The sequence below is a fragment of the Caretta caretta genome, chromosome 4 (genome assembly GCF_965140235.1).
Source record: "Caretta caretta isolate rCarCar2 chromosome 4, rCarCar1.hap1, whole genome shotgun sequence".
NCBI classification, from domain to species: Eukaryota; Metazoa; Chordata; order Testudines; family Cheloniidae; genus Caretta; species Caretta caretta.
This window is the reverse complement of record NC_134209.1, coordinates 50,205,489-50,224,455: the sequence shown is the minus strand read 5'-3', so window position 1 is coordinate 50,224,455 and position 18,967 is coordinate 50,205,489. Positions and strand designations below refer to the sequence as shown.

At 38.5% G+C, this 18,967-nt stretch overlaps 1 protein-coding gene across 2 annotated transcripts in view; it reads left to right on the top strand.

Moving 5' to 3' along the window:
- PRDM5 (PR/SET domain 5) overlaps positions 1 to 18,967 on the top strand; it is a 138,807-nt gene that overhangs the window by 46,165 nt on the left and 73,675 nt on the right. For both annotated transcript variants that reach the window (XM_048847652.2, XM_075127621.1), the window contains exons 8-11: positions 3,899 to 3,978; positions 8,603 to 8,687; positions 9,949 to 10,106; positions 16,834 to 16,927. In XM_048847652.2, the coding sequence (XP_048703609.1) occupies positions 3,899 to 3,978; positions 8,603 to 8,687; positions 9,949 to 10,106; positions 16,834 to 16,927 (417 nt within the window). The remainder of the gene's footprint in view (positions 1 to 3,898; positions 3,979 to 8,602; positions 8,688 to 9,948; positions 10,107 to 16,833; positions 16,928 to 18,967) is intronic.

Genomic DNA, 18,967 nt, shown 5'->3' with positions numbered 1-18,967 from the left:
CTATGTTAGCATTATGTAAGTCAGTAGGGATTTCTTCAGTGCACCAGATTTTGAGAAACAGAAAATGAAGTTTGTGTGTCAGTGTTTCTCCCCCCGCGCTTTTAGTACTTCAGCTAGTATGCCATCAGGACCTGGGGCTTTATTGTTCTTCATTTGCACAATTGCTTTGCAGACCTACTCAGGTGTTGGTGGGTTGGCAAGAATTTCCCAGTTTGGGTGCTGAGGGATGGAGTCAGTAGTGTTGTCAGTCACAGTTGATTCTTGATTTAGAAGCTTTTGGAAGAGTTCCTTCCAGTGCTTGTTGATGTATTCATGGCTTTTCAGAAGAGTGCTACCCTCTTCAGATCTCAGTGGTGTGAGGCCATGTGAGCTTCATCCGTACAAGGTCTTTGTCTCAAAAAAAAAAAAAATCTGCATATCATGTCTGTCAGTAAATGCTAGGATTTCTTTTGCTTTGTCCTCCCACCATTTGTTTTTGATTTCTCAGATCCTTTTTTGTACTTCAGCTTTAAGCTGACGGAAAGAGCTCTGCTTCTGACTGGATAATGGATGGTTTTGCCAGTCGGAGCAAGCTTTCCTCTTCTGGTCCAAGAGGGCTGTGATCTCAGTGTTCTTGTCATCTAACCAGTCCTGATGGCAGTGGGTAGTAGCAAGGCCGATGTATTCCTCATGGATGGTCTATTTTAGGACTTCCTAGTCTTCTTTGACGCTTGTGTTGTTGTTTCCAGGTATGCGTGTTGTTGTTTCCAGGTATGCATGTGGTCAGTTTTTCACTGAGGTGTGCTTTGAAGTTCTCTTGGTGAACTGAGGATTGAAGTTTTTGGATGTCGTATTGCCATCTGTGTGATTTGAATTGCTTTCTGTGTTTTGGTGCTATCCTGAGGTACATGACTGACCTCACCAGACAGTGGTGAGTCCAGCAATCGTCTGGTCCCGGTAACTTGGATGTCTCTTAGATCCTACATTCTTACAATGACTTAGTTTAGGAGGTGCCTCTGTTTTGAGCGGGGGTGTTGCCAAGTTGGTTTTTTTACTTGTTGCTTTGTCTGAAGATTGTGTTTGTGATCACAAGGCCGTGCTCTGTGCATTTGCTGAGTAGAAGGATGCCATTGGAATTGGTCTTACCCACTCCTTTCTTCCCACTGCTGCTGCTCCATATGTTAGAGTCTCGGCCAACTCTTGTGTTAAAAGTCCCCTAAGAGGATTATGTTATCTGTTTTTGGAATGGAGGAGAGAATTTTGTCAAGGTCAATGATTTTATAGGCCCCATAAGAAAGGAGAATTTTAAAGATGGAAGTCCTCTCTGTTCCTGATTGGAGCTTAGAAGCTAGCAGACTGCAGCAGGAGTGAAGCAGTTCCTGTCAGGAAAAAGATCTTAACTTTTGTCCAGGCCCTGTCAGGGGTGGGGAAGAGAGGGACAAGAGGCTTGTGTGAAGAGGAAGAGTATGAGAAGATACTGGAGAAGGGAAAAGGCATAAGGACCGATCTAGAAGTGAGATAAGAAGAGAAAATGAAACAGAAGGATGACAAACACACACAAATTACTAGAAGAATAAGAAATAAAGGAGGACTTGAAGCCAGGAGAAGTGGGAAGAGAAGTAGTAAAATATACAGAAAGAGCAAGGCAATGAGGGAAACAGAGTAAAGATATAACTAAAGGGTGAGGCATGGAAGAAAACAGTATACAATGGAGGTGGGGGAGAGAAGCATGGGACAAAATGCCAATAAGGCAAAATAGTTTGTAAACGTGTGTATGCTCCACAAATGGCTTTGTGCCCTTCAGCCCTAGTGGGCACTGAGAAAAAGGCTCATTCTGCCAGCAAAGTGTCATACCTTGGAATCCCTAATTCTCTTCAGCAGCAGCCTGGTGGCCTTCACTGAGTATACAGATTCAAGGAATTTGACCCCACTTGGCTATAATCTAAACATATTACCACACCTGCATTTTGACCGAGGCTTCTGTCTGTAGTCTTGCTACATAAGCAATGGAAGTCACTAAAAAGTTTATCATGCTAACTTATCAGGAGACCATGGCACAGCTCTTAGAAGAGAATAGTCTGCCTCAAGGTCCAAAGATAAATTGACTCTTGGATAATTAGCTTTTAGTGCCCTCATCTGTAGGTGAGAATTTGGCTTACAGAATGCCATTTGTCTCTGAAATCAGTGTCAGTGAAACAAGCCCTTTTTATTTCATCCACCAATTCCTTGTGTTCAGTGACTGATAAAGACCTGAATGCAATAGAGGTTAGATGCCACCCCTAAGCGCTGGCAAGGCAAGAGTGAGACTGACACAATTATCCAGGCCTTTGTTGCCTCAAGATCAGATTGACTCAGACCAGTGCCCCATGATCTATGCTAGCTTCGAGTAAGATTGTTGGAGGAATTCAAGATGTCGATTTTTAACTTATAAAGCCCTAAATGGTGTGACACCTGGTTTCCTGAGAGATTGGCCCTCCCTGTGATATACTGCCACAGTTGAGAACAGCAGTGGTGCTGAAACTGGAGGTCGCTCACTATAAGCAAGAGGGAGTGGCAGGCAGAGCATTCTCTGAGGCGTCCTCTGTTTTTTTGGGATGAGAGTCCAGATTTGTTAACCTTCTGAGCACACTGTAAAGCCCATCTTTATTACCTCATTGTTAAGGCTATTGGGATTGAGGTGGGGTATATTTATGGGCAGTCCTTTGTCTGTGCTTATGTTGTAATTTTTAATTTATGGGATAGGGGCCCAAACCACTCATGTATTTTAAATATTTGAATGAATAAGTGGATGGGGGGTGGGTCTTTATTATTCTTGTTAAACTGATCTGTTTAACAATTTTCAGGGAGGATAAAGATCAGATCCAATTCAAAAGCTGATTTAATTATTCGTTAAATATGTGGAAATTGGAAAAATAAATAATTTAAAAAAATGTACAGTCTTCAGGAGGACAAGTGCAGAGAAGATCAGACACTTGAAGCCTGGAAAAATCTTGAGCTGGAAACCTTCTGATGTGTTAATTTCTGATCTATGCTTCATTGCTCTTCCAAGAAACACCCAAGAAACATTTTGCCTACCGTTTAGCATAATCCCTTTCTTTTTAGTGTAATGTAGTGTAATTCTTGGATATATATGAGGAGATATGTCACATGGACCTTTGGTTACAAACAAAGAACTAAGTTTGTAGTAATTGTGCCCTGCATTACAACAGCTCTGTGCAGTACTAACATGAACTTGAAACCGCGGTAATTAATAGACAACCCTAATTAAATGCTCTGTCACTTTTTAAACGAACTGTGAAAAAGGAAGAGAAATACATTTGGTAGCTGATCTTTAACTGGGTTTATAGTTTTGCATGATAGATTAGATTTGTATTCATGATGCAGTTCTATTACAAATGCCCTAAGTTAAGAAAGTGTTAATGGAATTCTCTTTCTTACTGCACACCTAGCAGGGTAGAATGCTTACAACTTTTAGGCCAGGCTGTCATTACAGAAAATGGAAGTTTTGGTGTTGACTTCAGTATTATTTTTCATTGTTTCACTGATTCCAAACATTCTGCTTAACCTGTGACATGATGTTTTTGTGGATGATAATTGTTTTGGCTTCTGAATAACAACGTTTTTTAGTTGTGACATGAAGATTGATATTAGATTGATATTTCAATTTTATCACATTTTTTTCTTAAAAAAAAAAAAGTGAAACCTTTCTTGATTTACATTCCATTGAAAAAATAGCTTATAGGACACCTACAGAGAACTCCTGTAACCCAATACCATGAAGATGGGTTACAAACGTAAAATTTTCTGTCAGTCAAATGACCTGTGAAAAATCACACACCCAGTAGAAACATTTGGTTTCTTTCTTTGCACTTCCTTTTTAAGATGTTTCTTGTTAAGATGTATTTTGTTTCTGTCCTAGGAAATTCTAGGAAGAAGTTGATGTGCTCTGTGTGCAATAAGAAGTGTTCCTCAGCTACAAACCTTCAAGAGCATCGAAAGGTCAGTAAGATGAAAGCTGACCCACAGCAGGCTTTGACTTCACCAAGATGTAAGGCCAGGGAGCATGAGTCACTTGAGAGCTGCTGTAATACAAACTATTGGGTAGTCTTTTTTGTGGTTACAAAAGCAGTGCCTTTTCTTTGAGTATGAGTATTTATTTTTGTATCCACAGTAGATCAAACCAAAAATCCTGGTTTCATTCTAATGTATCTTTTACCAAATATAAAATTTCATGTGTGTGTCATGTTCACATTACCAAGCTAAAACAAAATTGTCTGCTTTTTATTTTTTTATTTTTTTTGTCTGCAGTTCACAAGGAGGGAAGTAAATCCAAGTGTATTTTAGCCATTAAAGTAAATCTGTGAATCTTTCTTCCTATGCAAAAATGCAAACAAGTTTTGTCTTACCACCCTTTGTGAAAATAACATCACAGTCCTAAGGGTGTTGTATGCAATCTTTTTGAGTTATTTGGTTAGTATAAAAAGTGCCACTTACCAAAAAATAATAATAATTTTTGTGCATACATTGAAATAGTGTGATCTTTAATAATCTGTACAGAAAGAGTTAATATCCTGAAAATAATGGAGTTAGTATAGAAATACAGGGTTATGAATATGAGATTCGGAATCCATTCTACCCAAAGGAAGACCCAGCAAGATTAATTTGATAAATTACCAGAACCTTAGAGGGCCCGTTTCTACAAAAACCTACATTGTAATGTTTATCAGATTAACTATAAGTCTCTAATAATGTCCAGTTATAACCTAAATCCAGTGAAGATATAGATGGTATCAATTAAAATAAGATGTTGCAAGAGGAGTGATAATCCCTTGTACTAGCTTTTTGTGATTTTACTTGCTAGCGTTAATGTTCTTCTGTACTTTTTCTTGAAAAAGACTTACCAATTCTACCATGCCTTCTCAAACCTAATCAAAATGCATCCTGTTTTGTTTTAGCATGGTACCCACAAACCATTGCACATTAAGATAGCTATAAAAAGAAAAGGAGTACTTGTGGCATCTTAGAGACTAACGAATTTATTAGAACATAAGCTTTCGTGAGCTACAGTTCACATAGTTTATGCTCAAATAAATTGTTAGTCTTAAAGGTGCCACAAGTACTCCTTTTCTTTTTGCGGATACAGACTAACACGGCTCCTACTCTGAAACCTAAGGTAGCCATGTGATGCTGCAAATCAGAAATGTCCCACTTTTGTAGGCATATCATTGTTAGGCTTATAGATAAGATCATTATTTTGTCTCAGTTGTTATAAATTCCTGCAGATCCTGCCAGCCAAACGATCCGTTGACAAGCTTTGCCTGTGGCACTAATGGCAGATTGATTGAATGTCTATTTATCGCTGATCCACCATCAAGTTTGTCAAACGTGGAAAATTACAATAGGGCAATAGGAACAAGAAGACGGAAAACAGTAGGGTAATTTGCCCAGCATCTTAGATGTATGTGCACAAATGAAAGGCGTATAGGGAAGAAAGAGGAAGAACTGAAGTATTAGTCCATAAGATAAATTATGACTTAATTGGCATCACTGAGACTGGGTGGGATAAATCTCATGATTGGAGTATTGGTAAAGAGGTGTATAGCTTGTTCAGGAAGGAGAGATGGGGGAACAAAAAGGGGGAGGAGTTGCATTATACATCAAGAATATGTACACCAGAAGGAGGCGAGAGGTAGACCATTGAAAGTTTCTGGGTAAGGATAAAAGGGAAAAAAGCAGGGCCATGTCACGGCAGGGGTCCCCTGTAGACTACCAAATCAGCAGGAGGAGGTAGATGAATCATTTCTAGAACAAATAACAGAAATATCCAAAATGCAAGACCTGGTAGTTATGGGAGACTTTTCCAATAGATGCCTGGGTAGTTAAAGTAATACGCCAAAACACAAAATATATAATAAGTTCTTGAAATGTATTGGGGACAGCTTCTTGTTTCAGAAGGTGGAGGAAGTAATCAGGAAGACAGCCATTTTAGACTTGATTCTGACTAAAAGGGAGGAATTGGTTGTGAATATAGAAAGTAATTTAGGTGAAAGTGATCATGACATGATAGGTTTCATGATTTGAAGTAAAGGAAGGAGTGAGAGCTGCAGAAGAAGCACAATGGACTTGAAAAAAGAGACTTTAACAAGATAAGATAAGGTCCTATGGGAAGAAAATCTAAGGAAAAAAGAAGTTCAGGAGAACTGGCAGTTTCTCAAAGAGACAATGTTAAGGGCACAACAGCAAACTATCCCAATGTGAAGGAATAGTGCAAACATGTAGGGATAAAATGAGAGGCTAAAGTACAAGGGAACTCACAAGGGACACAAAAGGCAATAAGACGAGGTTGTATAAATACATTAGGAGCAAGAGAAAGATGAAGGAAAATATAGGTCAATTAGTTAATGGGGAAGGAGAGTTAATAACAGATGACATCACGAACGCTGAGATGTTTAATGCCTATTTTGCTTCAATCTTCTCTAAAAAAGTTAATGGTGACCAAATACTTAACATAATTAATATTAACAGCAAGAGGGAAGGAACACAAGTCAGAATGAGGAAAGAACAGGTTAAAGAATATTTAGATAAGTTATTTGTAAACAGGTTAGCAGGGCCTGATGAAATTCATCTGAGGGTACTTAAGGAACTAGCCGAAACAATCTCAGAACCTTTAGCCATTATCCTGAAGAACTCATGGAGTATGGGTGAGGTCCCAGAGGACTGGAGAAAGGCAAATGTAATACTTGTCTTTAAAAAGGAAAATCCATGTTGGTTATTTACCCCCTAACTCACAGTAAGTAATACCCTTCCTCCACATGTGGTCTCACTGATCCCAGTGGAACAGGAGTGAAGTAATGTGAGTAAGTTTAACAGAAGCCTAGCCTTTTTAAAACTATACCCTGCAAAGTTAATACACCTCAGATTGACCTCTGCAAAGTTATTCAAAGAACTTTTGTCCTTTTTTAATAGGCCAAATGAAGATTTCTGATAGTATCACTTTTTAAAATGAGGAAATATGATTTGTTGAGGGTGCATAGACCTTGGTCAGATAATCACAATTCTAAAAATGTGTCTGACTTTTTAATCCCTCTTGATCTACCATCGTAGGGCTATGTGTGCAATCAAATAATTAAACCTGTTTCTGAGTGAAGTCATTCTTAATATAGGGAGAGGCAAAAAAGGCTTTTTTTTCCCTATGTGTAGAAATATTTCCCTCTGTTTAATTACCCACTAAGACCGCCCTTTCCTTTTTTAGAAGAAAAGCAAATTGTGTGTAATAGAAGTTCATAAATTGAAATCAGACAGTTACATGGAATTAAAGAGCAATCTGGACTCTGGTACATTAAATAGTAGTCTACTCTAAAGAAAAACACTCATCTCCTGAAATAAGGTGTCTGAAATATTTGGGGAGGAATTACTATATTGTGAGGTGGCAGGTCTGTGGAATTATACAGATCTGAACTTCAACCCCAGAAGAAGAAAAACCAATGAAGCTGAAAAAATACAGTAAAACCATATGAATCAATAGGGAGAAGGGAATATAGAATTTATCTGGATAAACAGGGAATTTTTCAGTACAAATGATGTCCACTGAGGGGCATAACGTAATTTTGGATAAGGGTTTTTTGGAGAAATAAGACTTTTGTCCTGTTTACATTGAATAGTACGTAAATGGAAGGGCATGGAAGCCTTGTGGAGTATTAGAACTGGTCTTGAGACAATTTAAAATATTTAATTTGCTTCAAAATTCAGTCATTAGTGCAGCATCAAGTCCAGGCCCTAGATGATTGCTTGGACAGATCCATCCTGTTGGGTGCACGAGAACATTTGATATCTTTGCTAGAACTCTCTAGAAAGTTTTGACCTCTGGGGCTATGTGCATAGTATGGAATGCATTTGCATTTATTAATGTAGTTTAGGGAGAAGAAGGCTAGTGTTTGATAGCTGGATCTTATGATCCAGTAGTTGAAGGCTAGCTCTTTAATTGTGGATTAAGTCATTTTATCCTTATCTAGATTGTTTTTATTTTGTTAATCAATGATGATGTTAGTAATCTGATATTCTTGATAATGTTGAAATATGTTTTTATTTACAGTGGACTCCAATAGCATTTCATATTTATTATGCTTTCTAAAAATTATTAGATGTGTGTTATTTTGTTGTTAGAGAGACATGGTGGTTGAGGTAATATTTCTTATTGGACCAACTTCTGTTGGTGAGAGAGACAAACTTTCAAGCCCTTTTTGTTATTTATAAGCCCGTGCTTATTGGAAATAAATGAACTGAAAATATTTTTGCAAGTTATTCTACATTTATTTATTTTTTGCTTCATGTTTCCATATTGATGAGATTTAAAATTAATGTGATATTACATATTTACATAATCTTAGTTCCTGTGTGTTGTCTTAGTGATAAATGCTTGTTCAGAAGTATGAAGATTTGATTTTTGAGAGACACTGTTGTTCAGCATGGGATAATTAAGGAAGAAATCACAATATATCCATGAGTATTAACATAGCTACAAGCTAAGAAATAATTACAGTTTGTTAGAGATGTTCTGTATATCTAAGATGTGTGATCTTGTTTGAGACACATATTTAATTATCATTAAACACTCATTTTGCAGGTTCATGAGATCTTTGAGTGTCAGGAATGTGACAAGAAATTTATTTCAGCTAACCAGCTAAAACGCCATATGATAACTCACTCAGGTAAAAAAAAACCCTGTGGTTTTTCTTGTATACCAGAATTGGTCCTTGAGATATATTGCGGTATGTTATTTTTTTTTATAGATGTTCTGATGGATTCTGCAGTGTTTGGGAGCTAGTTAAAGTAAATCTGGTGCCAGCTAACTCTCTTTGCACCAGTGGAAGGTCCAAATTTAATGGTGCAACCTCCTGCTCCTGGCAACTTCTTCAAGCTTCTCCTTCAGGCTAGCTGGGATGGGAGAGTGCAATGCTATGGGGATTGGGGAACTAATAACATTGCTGTTTGCTTTCTGTAGGGGTTTAGGTGTCTAGTGGTTGAATGGAAGGGGTGCAGAACTGGGATATGACCTAGGCAGGGCTGTGATAAAAGGAGAGACGTTCAGATTCTCTAATGGACTCGCATTTTGAGCACAGAGCTCCTAGTCAGAATAAAGCAGTTTATACTCCACACCATGCAGTAGACCACACATTAACATATCAGCCTGCCTTGTGGCTGGTGGAGCAGGTCACCGTGACTGGCAGCATCTTGTGTCTGCAGGTCTGGCAGCATTATATGAATTGACACTGCCAGCGTTTTTGATCATTGAAACCTGGCATTTCTAGATCTTTCATCCAGTAATTAGAAACATCAGCCAACACAATGGAGGCACGAACTTAGTTCTGTCAAATACATTAAAGTTTAAACATACAGGATTTTGTAACAGCGGAGCCTTTTAACATATCTGCTTTCTTGGTTTCAACATACTGCAATCACATTTATTTTAAAATAAGCTTTGTCCAGAGGCTTTTAGCTTATTTTTGACGCTTTTGGGTGAGACTACAGGGCTTGGGTTTGAGTCACCAGTTCAAGCAGAAAGGCTTTTGCATAGCAACTTTTGGTTTTCGAAACTAATATGATATGTATATTGTTAATTAACTTTTAAAACATTTAAACTGTCATGCCCTCTTTCACATTTGTAATCTGGAAACAGGCTTTTCCTCTTTGAAGTCATTCTCTTTTGATTTAAGCTAATTAATCAGAATTTAGTGTTAGCAATGATTATTGCAAAGAATGTGCCAATTTCTTGAGATACACCATAGCTCATCTTTTATGAAGTGACTTAACTGTCTAACATAAAGGGCATTAGATGTCTTTCTAATTGGTTTAATCTTAATTGGGTTGACTTAATTGCAAAAATCTCTCTGAGGAGATGACTGTCTCTGCCTTTCATCTTCTCCCCCTGTATAAACAGGAGATTAAATGTCCCCCACTCATTTTCTGCAGAAAAACGCCCCTACACCTGCGAGGTTTGCAATAAGTCCTTCAAACGACTTGATCAAGTGACTGCACACAAAATAATACACAGTGAAGATAAACCTTATAAATGCAAGCTTTGTGGAAAGGGATTTGCCCACAGAAATGTTTACAAGAATCACAAGAAGGTAAAGCACTCTGCTGTTGTTGTTTACAGGTCTGCCAGCCTCAGATATGCAGCTATTTTTCTTTTAAATGGTTGATCATTAAGCTCTGGCATGCTTATAAACATGAGATTAAAGTATTGGAAAATGTATTTTCTAGTGTTCTTTGTTATAACCAAGATCTCAAGATACTAAATGAATTCCAGTAAAATACAAACACACAGAAATGATTCTTCTGCTAAATGCACTGAATAAATCCCTATTTTGAGTCTTCTGGTTTGTTTTTATATGTTATCAAGTCAAATATTTATCTGATCTAAAAGGTCTCTAGTTTTTGGCTTAAAAAAGAATGATCATATTTGAACAAAATGAGCAATAATGCTGTTGCAGTCATTCCTAATCGAACTTATCAGGAGATACTTTCAAACAATATATTATTTGCATTTGGTAGTGTTAAATAATACATTACTGAAACATCAGAAGAAACACTACCCTAATAATGTACACATGAAAGGATGCTCTATTTCTGTTGATTTAAACTCAAATCTGCCTGTCCTAATTTCTGTAATGCCTGTCATTACTTTTAACCCTACGTTACATTTTCAATGGCAAGGCTACCCATGACTGCTGCTTCAGAATTCCAAGACTGTAAAAAAAGAAATTATCTGGCTGATTTCCTGCCCAGTCTTTGGAACGCCTTGCTTCCCCCCCTCCACTTTGATGAAACTGATATACCTATACTTATAAGGTTTTCACAGTGTGGCTCATGTTATATGCCATCTGGGAATTTGGCACAGGATCTTTGCACCATCTCTTGTACTTTCAGTCATAAATCATATGAAAGTAATAATAATGTCTCTTACAGGATGAAACAGTGATGACTCCCCCCCCCCCCCCCAAAAAACAGAACGTATGCACAAGCATGCTGAAAGACACAGCTAGCTGCCTGCCATGTATATTATGATCATAACTTGCATGTGTAACTTCATTTTAAAAAAAACAACAATCAAAAAACAAGACCTTGCCAAGTGGATACAGTTTTATGAAAATTCTTGAAATACTTAATCTGGCCAGCTACTTCTGTATCTAAAAACTAAGAAAATCTACACATTTTGTTATGATAACCTTGATCTGATGTCCAATAGAGAGTTTTGCCTGAATAAGAACTTCAGAATCAAGCAAGAATAATGAATGAACTTTTGGCCCCATACTGCAACCCTTACTTAAAGTCAGTGGCTTTGGTCATGTAAAGATTCTTTGAGTAAACCTTGCAGGATCGGATCATATATTTGCTGAAGATTACAGATTCTGCTAACTGAGAGAAATGTGCAAACTTTATAGTTGATCATCTGGTAAATATCTTGTTCAGTTTTTGTCATAATTATTCCCACACTTTGCAATAATACTTATTTCTTGAGTCTGTATGCTAGTAATGCAGAGACTGTCTTAGTCCCGTTAGATAAAGACAATGCACAGAGAAACAAAAAAAAAAAAAGATCTGTGCATTTAATGACACAACAGCGACAAGTCCTGTCAACCTCTTCAAGTCCAAGCAACTTACTTTCTTTAAAACACAATAAATCCCTGTGTACGTTGAACAAACAGCGTGGCACAAACTATATGATAGAAGGGGTGCTAGTCTATTTGTATGGCCATGATTTAAGAGGACTGCACTATTCACAAGAGGTAGAGGGCTCAGTGACTTGTTGACAATGTAGTTATCCCAATGAGATGGAAATTTAAAACTTCATACCATCCTACTCCATCACATATTTCATTTATGCTTTTTTATCAAGTTTGTGGTTTTGTTTGTTTAAGTCTACATCCTCCTGATTGGGGTGGGGTGTGTGTGTGTGTGTGTGTAATCCTATGGGAATACTGTATCTGTTTTATTTTCTTTGGGTGAAAGTAAATGTTTGCACCCAAATCGGCTGACAGCGCTTTTCCAGTTTCAGAATACTTTTACTGTACTGAAGCAGCTTGGTTATAAATGTGCAGTAGGAATGGTGTGTGCTATGGTTAAAAAACAGACAAATAAACAGCATGTAATGGAAAATGTATTGTCAGATTTGAAAAACCTTTTTGGCTTTTACACTGCATGTAGCATTATATGGCAGACTTTCATTTATAATAAGAAACAGGATGGAAGTGTTTTCCCCTCTTTGAATTTTATATGTATCATTTGGATGAAGGTTTTTTTGTTTGTTTGTTTGATTAATGTTTAGAGGATACCTAAGTTGGTGTTGTGTGGAAGTGTCAGAATAAAGTAGTACTTTTAAACATGGCTCAGGTTCTGAGGAGTGCTGCCCACTGTGCAGGTTAAGACTGGGCTTTTCAAAGAAGCTGAAGAGAATTAGGTGCCCAGCTCTCATGGAATTTCAGTGGGAGATGGGAGTTAACTCACTTGGGATAAGTCTACACAGCAAAAAAATCCACTGCATGGTAATGAATCTCAAAGCCTGGTCAACTGCCCCGGGCTTGCGCTGGGAGCTAGAAATAGCAATGTTGACATTCAGGCTTGGGCTGGATCCCAGACTCTGAAACCCAATGAAGGGGGAGGGTTTTGGAGTCTGGACTCAATTCCGAGCTCAAATGTCTACACTGCTATTTAGCTCTGTGATTCAAGCCCTGTGAGTCTGAGTCAGTTGACCCAGGGCTATGAGACCTGCTTGTATGTTGTTTCTTTTTGTTGTGGGAAGACAGGGACGGGGTTGTTTTTTGCAGTATAGATGTACCCTTAGGCTCCTCTGAAAAGCCCAGTCTACAGAATTAAATAGGCACTTGATATGCACAGTTCCTTTCTGTGGAAGAGGAGATCAGTAGTATTTAGTGGAGGTGAGCAGTGTTGGAATTGTGCTGGAGAGAAACCCTGTTACCTTTCGTGATGGAAGATCAGACCTGATGAAAGTGGGCATATAGTACAAATTATTTTTGTACGCAGAAGTATCTGGCTTTGTTTCCCCCACCCTTTCATTGCCTGTTGACTACATGTCGCAGATGTTGTCAGGGAAGAGAAAGTGAAGATCCTTGACGAACTCAGCAGACACAAGGTGCAGAAGGGCGTAGAGCTAATCAAGGGGTATTCACTCAAGAAAAGATAGACAGTTGCATTGATGGCACTACCATGGGGGGTTCTACTAGAATAAGCAGCTGTATGTTGAGGTTGAGAATAGAATTCTACAAGACCCATGCTAGTTAAAGCTTCCTAGGGAATGTTGCATAGCAGCCCCTTCCCAGCTGCCTTGGTCTCATCATCCTCCAGAACAGATGCTAAGCCTTTTTAGAATTCCAGTGGCTAGCTGCAACCCCCCTGTAGGAATAAGAGTTGTGGGTGTCTTGGGTGCCACATCCTCCCTCTGTGCAGACTTTCCAACACAAGGTGCCCTGTGCCGGCCCAGATTCTGAATGAATCAAGTCTGTAGTATATGCATTTCCATGCCATGCAAAACACTGGAATGTATAACACTGGAATGTAATAAGGATAAAATTCAAATGAGGAAAATTATTTTCAAGCATCTCTGCCTGTGTTGCACCTTCCTCTATTTACATTACTGTGTGAGCTGCACTAATGCAGTAAAATGCTTACAAATATTCCCAGTGTAGATAGACCTTTTCTGTGCTGATACGCTTTCCAAAAACCTGGGTTCAGTCCTGTATCCAAATTTTCAACATATTTCAAGGCTCAGTTTGCCACTGACTTTGTAGAAAAGAGCTTTGGATAACAACTGAGTGGATTAGATACTTTTCCAAGGCCCTGATTCAGCAATGTACTCAAGCCTGTGGATCGGGTTCTAGCCTAGGACTTGGAAGACCCATGCTCAGTGTCGTGCTTTGCCACCGACCTTTTGTGCAAGTCACTCAGTCTGATTGTGCTTCAGTTTTCCATCTCTAAAAATGAGGATGATAATACTTTCCTACCTTGCAAGGGTATTTTGAGGATAAGTACGTTAACAACTGTGAAGCACTGTGCGGTCTATGGATGAAAACTGCTATATATTTAGCTTTTATTTAAGTGTGTGAATAGTCCTACTGAAGTCAGAGACTACTCACATTGTTAGTATTAGGCAGTTGCTTAAGTTCCTTGCTGAATCAGAGCCTAAACTGGTAAATGCAGCCCAAGGAGTTCTATAAGGATAATGGGCACCCTCCTTTTTAACTGCAGAAACTACAGGCCTTGGTGCTTGCTGCTTCAGCTTGCTCCCAGTGGAGGTCAGCTGCATATGAAAGCAGCTGCAATCTGTTCTATTACATTCAAATTAGGGGCATCACCTGGGTGTGTGTGTGTGGTGGGGGGATTGGATATATGATAGTCTACACTTGTATGATTAAATCCTGCTCAGTGTTTTTGCTACTGCATGTATATTAATCGTATTTTTTAAAATACAAAAGTTGGTGTATACAATATACTGTGTGTGTGTGTGTGTGTACTATTATACAGTATTTTATATATTTATTATACAGTTAGATATAATTTTGTAATAGCAGCTAAAGCGTTAATAGTTGAACCTTCAAATTTCATGTGAGCACATCAAAAATACTAGGCCAGTTTTCCAATTTGGAGTCTCCTACTCTAGAACCCATGTGCATTTCTAGCAAACCCAAAGAACGCATGGTGTGAGCAAGTGAACTTGTGATTGTGAGAAGTGTGCGATGATGACAATGATGCATTCATCTCAAGGTGCAGTTTCGCATCTATTACACATTTAGGTTTTTGTCTTAATTATGAGCTTTAGAAATACAGTTGGACTCCTATATTGTAGCTAAAAGGCCATATCTGAGAGAAGCTGCGAAGGGCTTTTAAGTGACAGTGGATGGGTCCTGCACCCATAGAACTAACAAACAGAAAAGCATTCTAGAGTAGGGTGTTTTGAATAAAAGGAAGTGACTTTTGCGCTCGTGAAAAGTGCCAGATTGACAGCCCTGGAGACTGAACCCTTCTATTTATCCACAGAACAGGTACAGCACAGACAGCAGCACTGCAAGCTTCCCCACAGTGTCTCATCAATATGTCTCAACCCTGTTCTGGAGGAACCACCTATTGAGGTGAGAAGGTAGTTCAGTCTCTTCACGCCCAGTCAATCCTTGGCCTCGCTGTTGAGAATGTCACTAAGGATATCAACTAATGCTAATTATGATGTGAACCACTAAGAACCAGACTGAAATGATCAATTTATTTTACATAGCCATTTGAGGGTCATTCAGTGGCCTTTCTGCTATATGTGACTTAGGCTGGATTTGAGCTACAGACTGAGGTGAAAGCCTCTCTATCCCATTTTCAGTCATTGCACTGTCTGAGCCATGCAGTCTCAGGGCACCTTCTTAAAGGTCCCCCCCTCTCTCTTGTGGACATACACCAATAAAAAGGTATAAAGTAGCAAGGATTTGTTCTTTAATAACAAACAAACAGGAATGTTTGAAAGAATAAGTATCTATGAATGAAAGAGTCCTGTGCTGATTTATTTATCTGATCATTGTTCTGGCTGTGGTTTTTGCAATCCACTACAGATGGCTATTAGTATACTGTAACATCTTGGTACTGCTAGCCATGAGAGAGGACATTTGGGTTAAAAATGAATGTGAGTATGTGACCCAAAAGGGCTACAGGCTGCACGTAAATAATTTCACTGCCCCTCTTTCCACCACTCTCCCACCCTGTTTGTGGAGTAGCTATGAATGTCCTATGACATTAGGGATTTCCCTGCCACGAGGAGAATATAGAGTGTGCATTTATGTACCATATTCATGTTTACCCTAAGGCTATGAAATTCACTGTTTAATGAACATAATTTTATAAACCATAATCCGTGTGTGTGATAAAACACTTCCAGTCACTCCCCTTTCCCTTGGGGCACAATAGCTTTCAATTAAGATCCTTGTGAGCTAAATGCAGTATTTAGAAGCGGATTCTTTAAAACTTCCCTTTATCAGAAAATTATAGGCAATTTGGTTAGATAACATACTGTACAGCTTCATTTACTGGCAATAGTGGGATAGTACTTCATTATAATAAAAAACCAGAGGAAGTGATTTGAAATTTACAGATGTAGGATAAAAGCTGATTCTTTCACAAGCTCCAGAGATCAGCATCAGCAGCTGTGAAGTTTGTTTACAAGATTCAGCCAAGCTTAGCTTTCTGTCTTGTTTATGACTTTGAGGAGGCTATTTCAGCTATGGTGAATTTTTACTGAGGTAAGCAAGGCTCTCAGTACAATACTTCTGTCTTCTGTTTCAAATTAGCAAATGAAGCTGAGACAGGGGGATAGGGGATAGGTTCTAGATTTGAGAGATTTTATTTTGCTAAATTTTAAATTGGTGTCTTGAGAATAGGCAGATCAGCAGTGGGCTACGAGTAGACTGTAATTAACTGAGAAAATGTGCTTTTGAGGGTGCACTTAATTTTGATGACGTTATATATTATTTGGTGAAACGTCAAATTCTAGCTTATAGCTTTCTTTCAAAATATAGATATTCTCTGTATGTGTACAGACTGACACAGACACACACACACACACACACCTTTTACGTAACAGAATTCCAAGGATTTGTGATGTACACCTATTTAATAGTTGCCAAGTTGTCTTGCAAAGTTCCACTTAAATGAAGCATGATGGTTATTTGAATCCTTTGTCACCTAGTATGCGGAACTGCCATGATGTCCCTTCTGAACTCAGCCTGCCAGCTACAATTATTGTAATAACACCTAATTGATTTCCCTGATCCTTCCCCCTGACTCATTCTCTTTCGTCTGCAGACCCACTCTGAAGAGAGACCATTCCAGTGTGAGGAATGCAAGGCTTTGTTCCGCACCCCATTCTCTCTGCAGAGACACCTACTAATACATAACAGTAAGTGTTAATTCAGAGAGGCAAAGGGCTTCATCAGTTCACATCACTGACCTGTGGGAGGAAATGCATTGTTACACAGTACAAAATTAAAGTACATTCTCGTTCAGTCTTGCTCCCAAATACACTAAATTGTGTTCAATTATTATTATAAAAATTTAATCCACAAGAGCCAGGAAATTCAGTAAAGTCTGAAAGTTTATCGTTGACTCCTCTTGCTGCACAACATGGAGGCTACAGATAATCCAGTGTTGTTCCGAAGTCCTTTGACAAAGGACTCCTGCATGTTCCAGATTAAGTTGTAGTATTATGCCCATTTATAGATGTGGAACTGAAACCCCGAGAACTGAATGACTTGCTCAAGGTCACACACAAAGTCTGTGTCAGAATTGAGAACCCATGCTATAGCTCTGAAGTCCCAGTCCAGACCCTGAGCCACAAACCAAATCTTTCTGTCAGCAGCATAAATGCTAGCAGACTGGACAAGTCCCTGTGTCTCCTTTAGTCCTCTTGGACCTGTATCTAGTCATCTCAATCATTAAGAGACTTTGCCTTGCTTTGAGGTTTTGGGGTAGAGGTGCCCTCTTTACCTCTTCAGCAGAAGACAGGAGTTAGTCACTTGTGAGAGTCTTTATTTCTTTTATATTTTGTTAAATGAATTAATTAAACATACCTTTATAAAAGTATATGGAAATTTCTCATTATTTTACTAAGATCACTGTAGCTTTGAAAACAGCACTATTTTGGGGGGCAAACTTTTATTTACTGCAATTTAATATACCAGTGTTTTGTGCTAAGTGAATATGCATTAAAGAAATTCTTGGAACTTTTTTTTTTTTTTAAGGCTTTCAGAGCTGCTCGGATCTATTTTTTCAGTGAGTACTTAAGTTTGTAGAATCTTGGTCTCCTGATAACCTTAGCCAGAGTGCTAAAAATCCTTATTCAATGTGTATATATACTCCACTGCATAGAAACCCCTTTTTTAAACACTAATTTAGGGACTAATCTAAAGCCCATTGAAATAATTGTTTTCCATTGACTTCAGTAGGCTTTGTCCCCCTTCACCTCCAAAATATCCCAAAGTAGAAGTGCACATTGAGTCACAGGCTCTTGCGAATCTCTATTTAAAATATATCTTTTTTTTGTTCTTTCAAATTCCCAGAGCTCAAAAATTCTTTTTGTTTTGTGCTTTAAACATCTTCGGGGGGAGGGGGGGGATAAAACACACTTTTGTGCCAATTTTATTTTTAAAAAAATTTCCAACTCCTGGCCTCAGGACCAACACGAACTATATAGAATATATAAAAAAGCATAAAGCAAACTTTTTACAGTTGTTACAACCTCCCCTCTTCGTGTATAGTTCCGTATAACAGAAGTGCAGACAGACCCTTAGCAAAGTGAAAGTCATCACTATCCTGTACTGAGTAAGAAATAGTTTAAATACAAGATAGTGGTTAAAACAAGGGTCCCTGCTGTTGTAAGAGCAGTGCTTGTGTTCCAGGTAAAGAACATTAAAACTCCACCCCTTCTGACCTCATCCTGAGATTGACTATAGTTATGGTCATGATCATGAGCCTGCCATTTATTTAATAACTCAAAAATAACTGAGAATCATAGGTTTCAGAGGAACAGCCGTGTTAGTCTGTATTCGCAAAAAGAAAAGGAGTACTTGTGGCACCTTAGAGACTAACGAATTTATTTGAGCATGAGCTTTCGTGAGCTACAGCTCACTTCATCAGATGTTTACCGTGGAAACATGCAGTTGATAGATTTCCACTCCATACGGCTAAATGCAGTGCCTTGCATAATGACAGGTTTCAGAGGAACAGCCGTGTTAGTCTGTATTCGCAAAAAGAAAAGGAGTACTTGTGGCACCTTAGAGACTAACGAATTTATTTGAGCATGAGCTTTCGTGAGCTACAGCTCACTTCATCAGATGTTTAGTGAGCTGTAGCTCACGAAAGCTCATGCTCAAATAAATTCGTTAGTCTCTAAGGTGCCACAAGTACTCCTTTTCTTTTTGAGAATCATAGGCATTGTCAT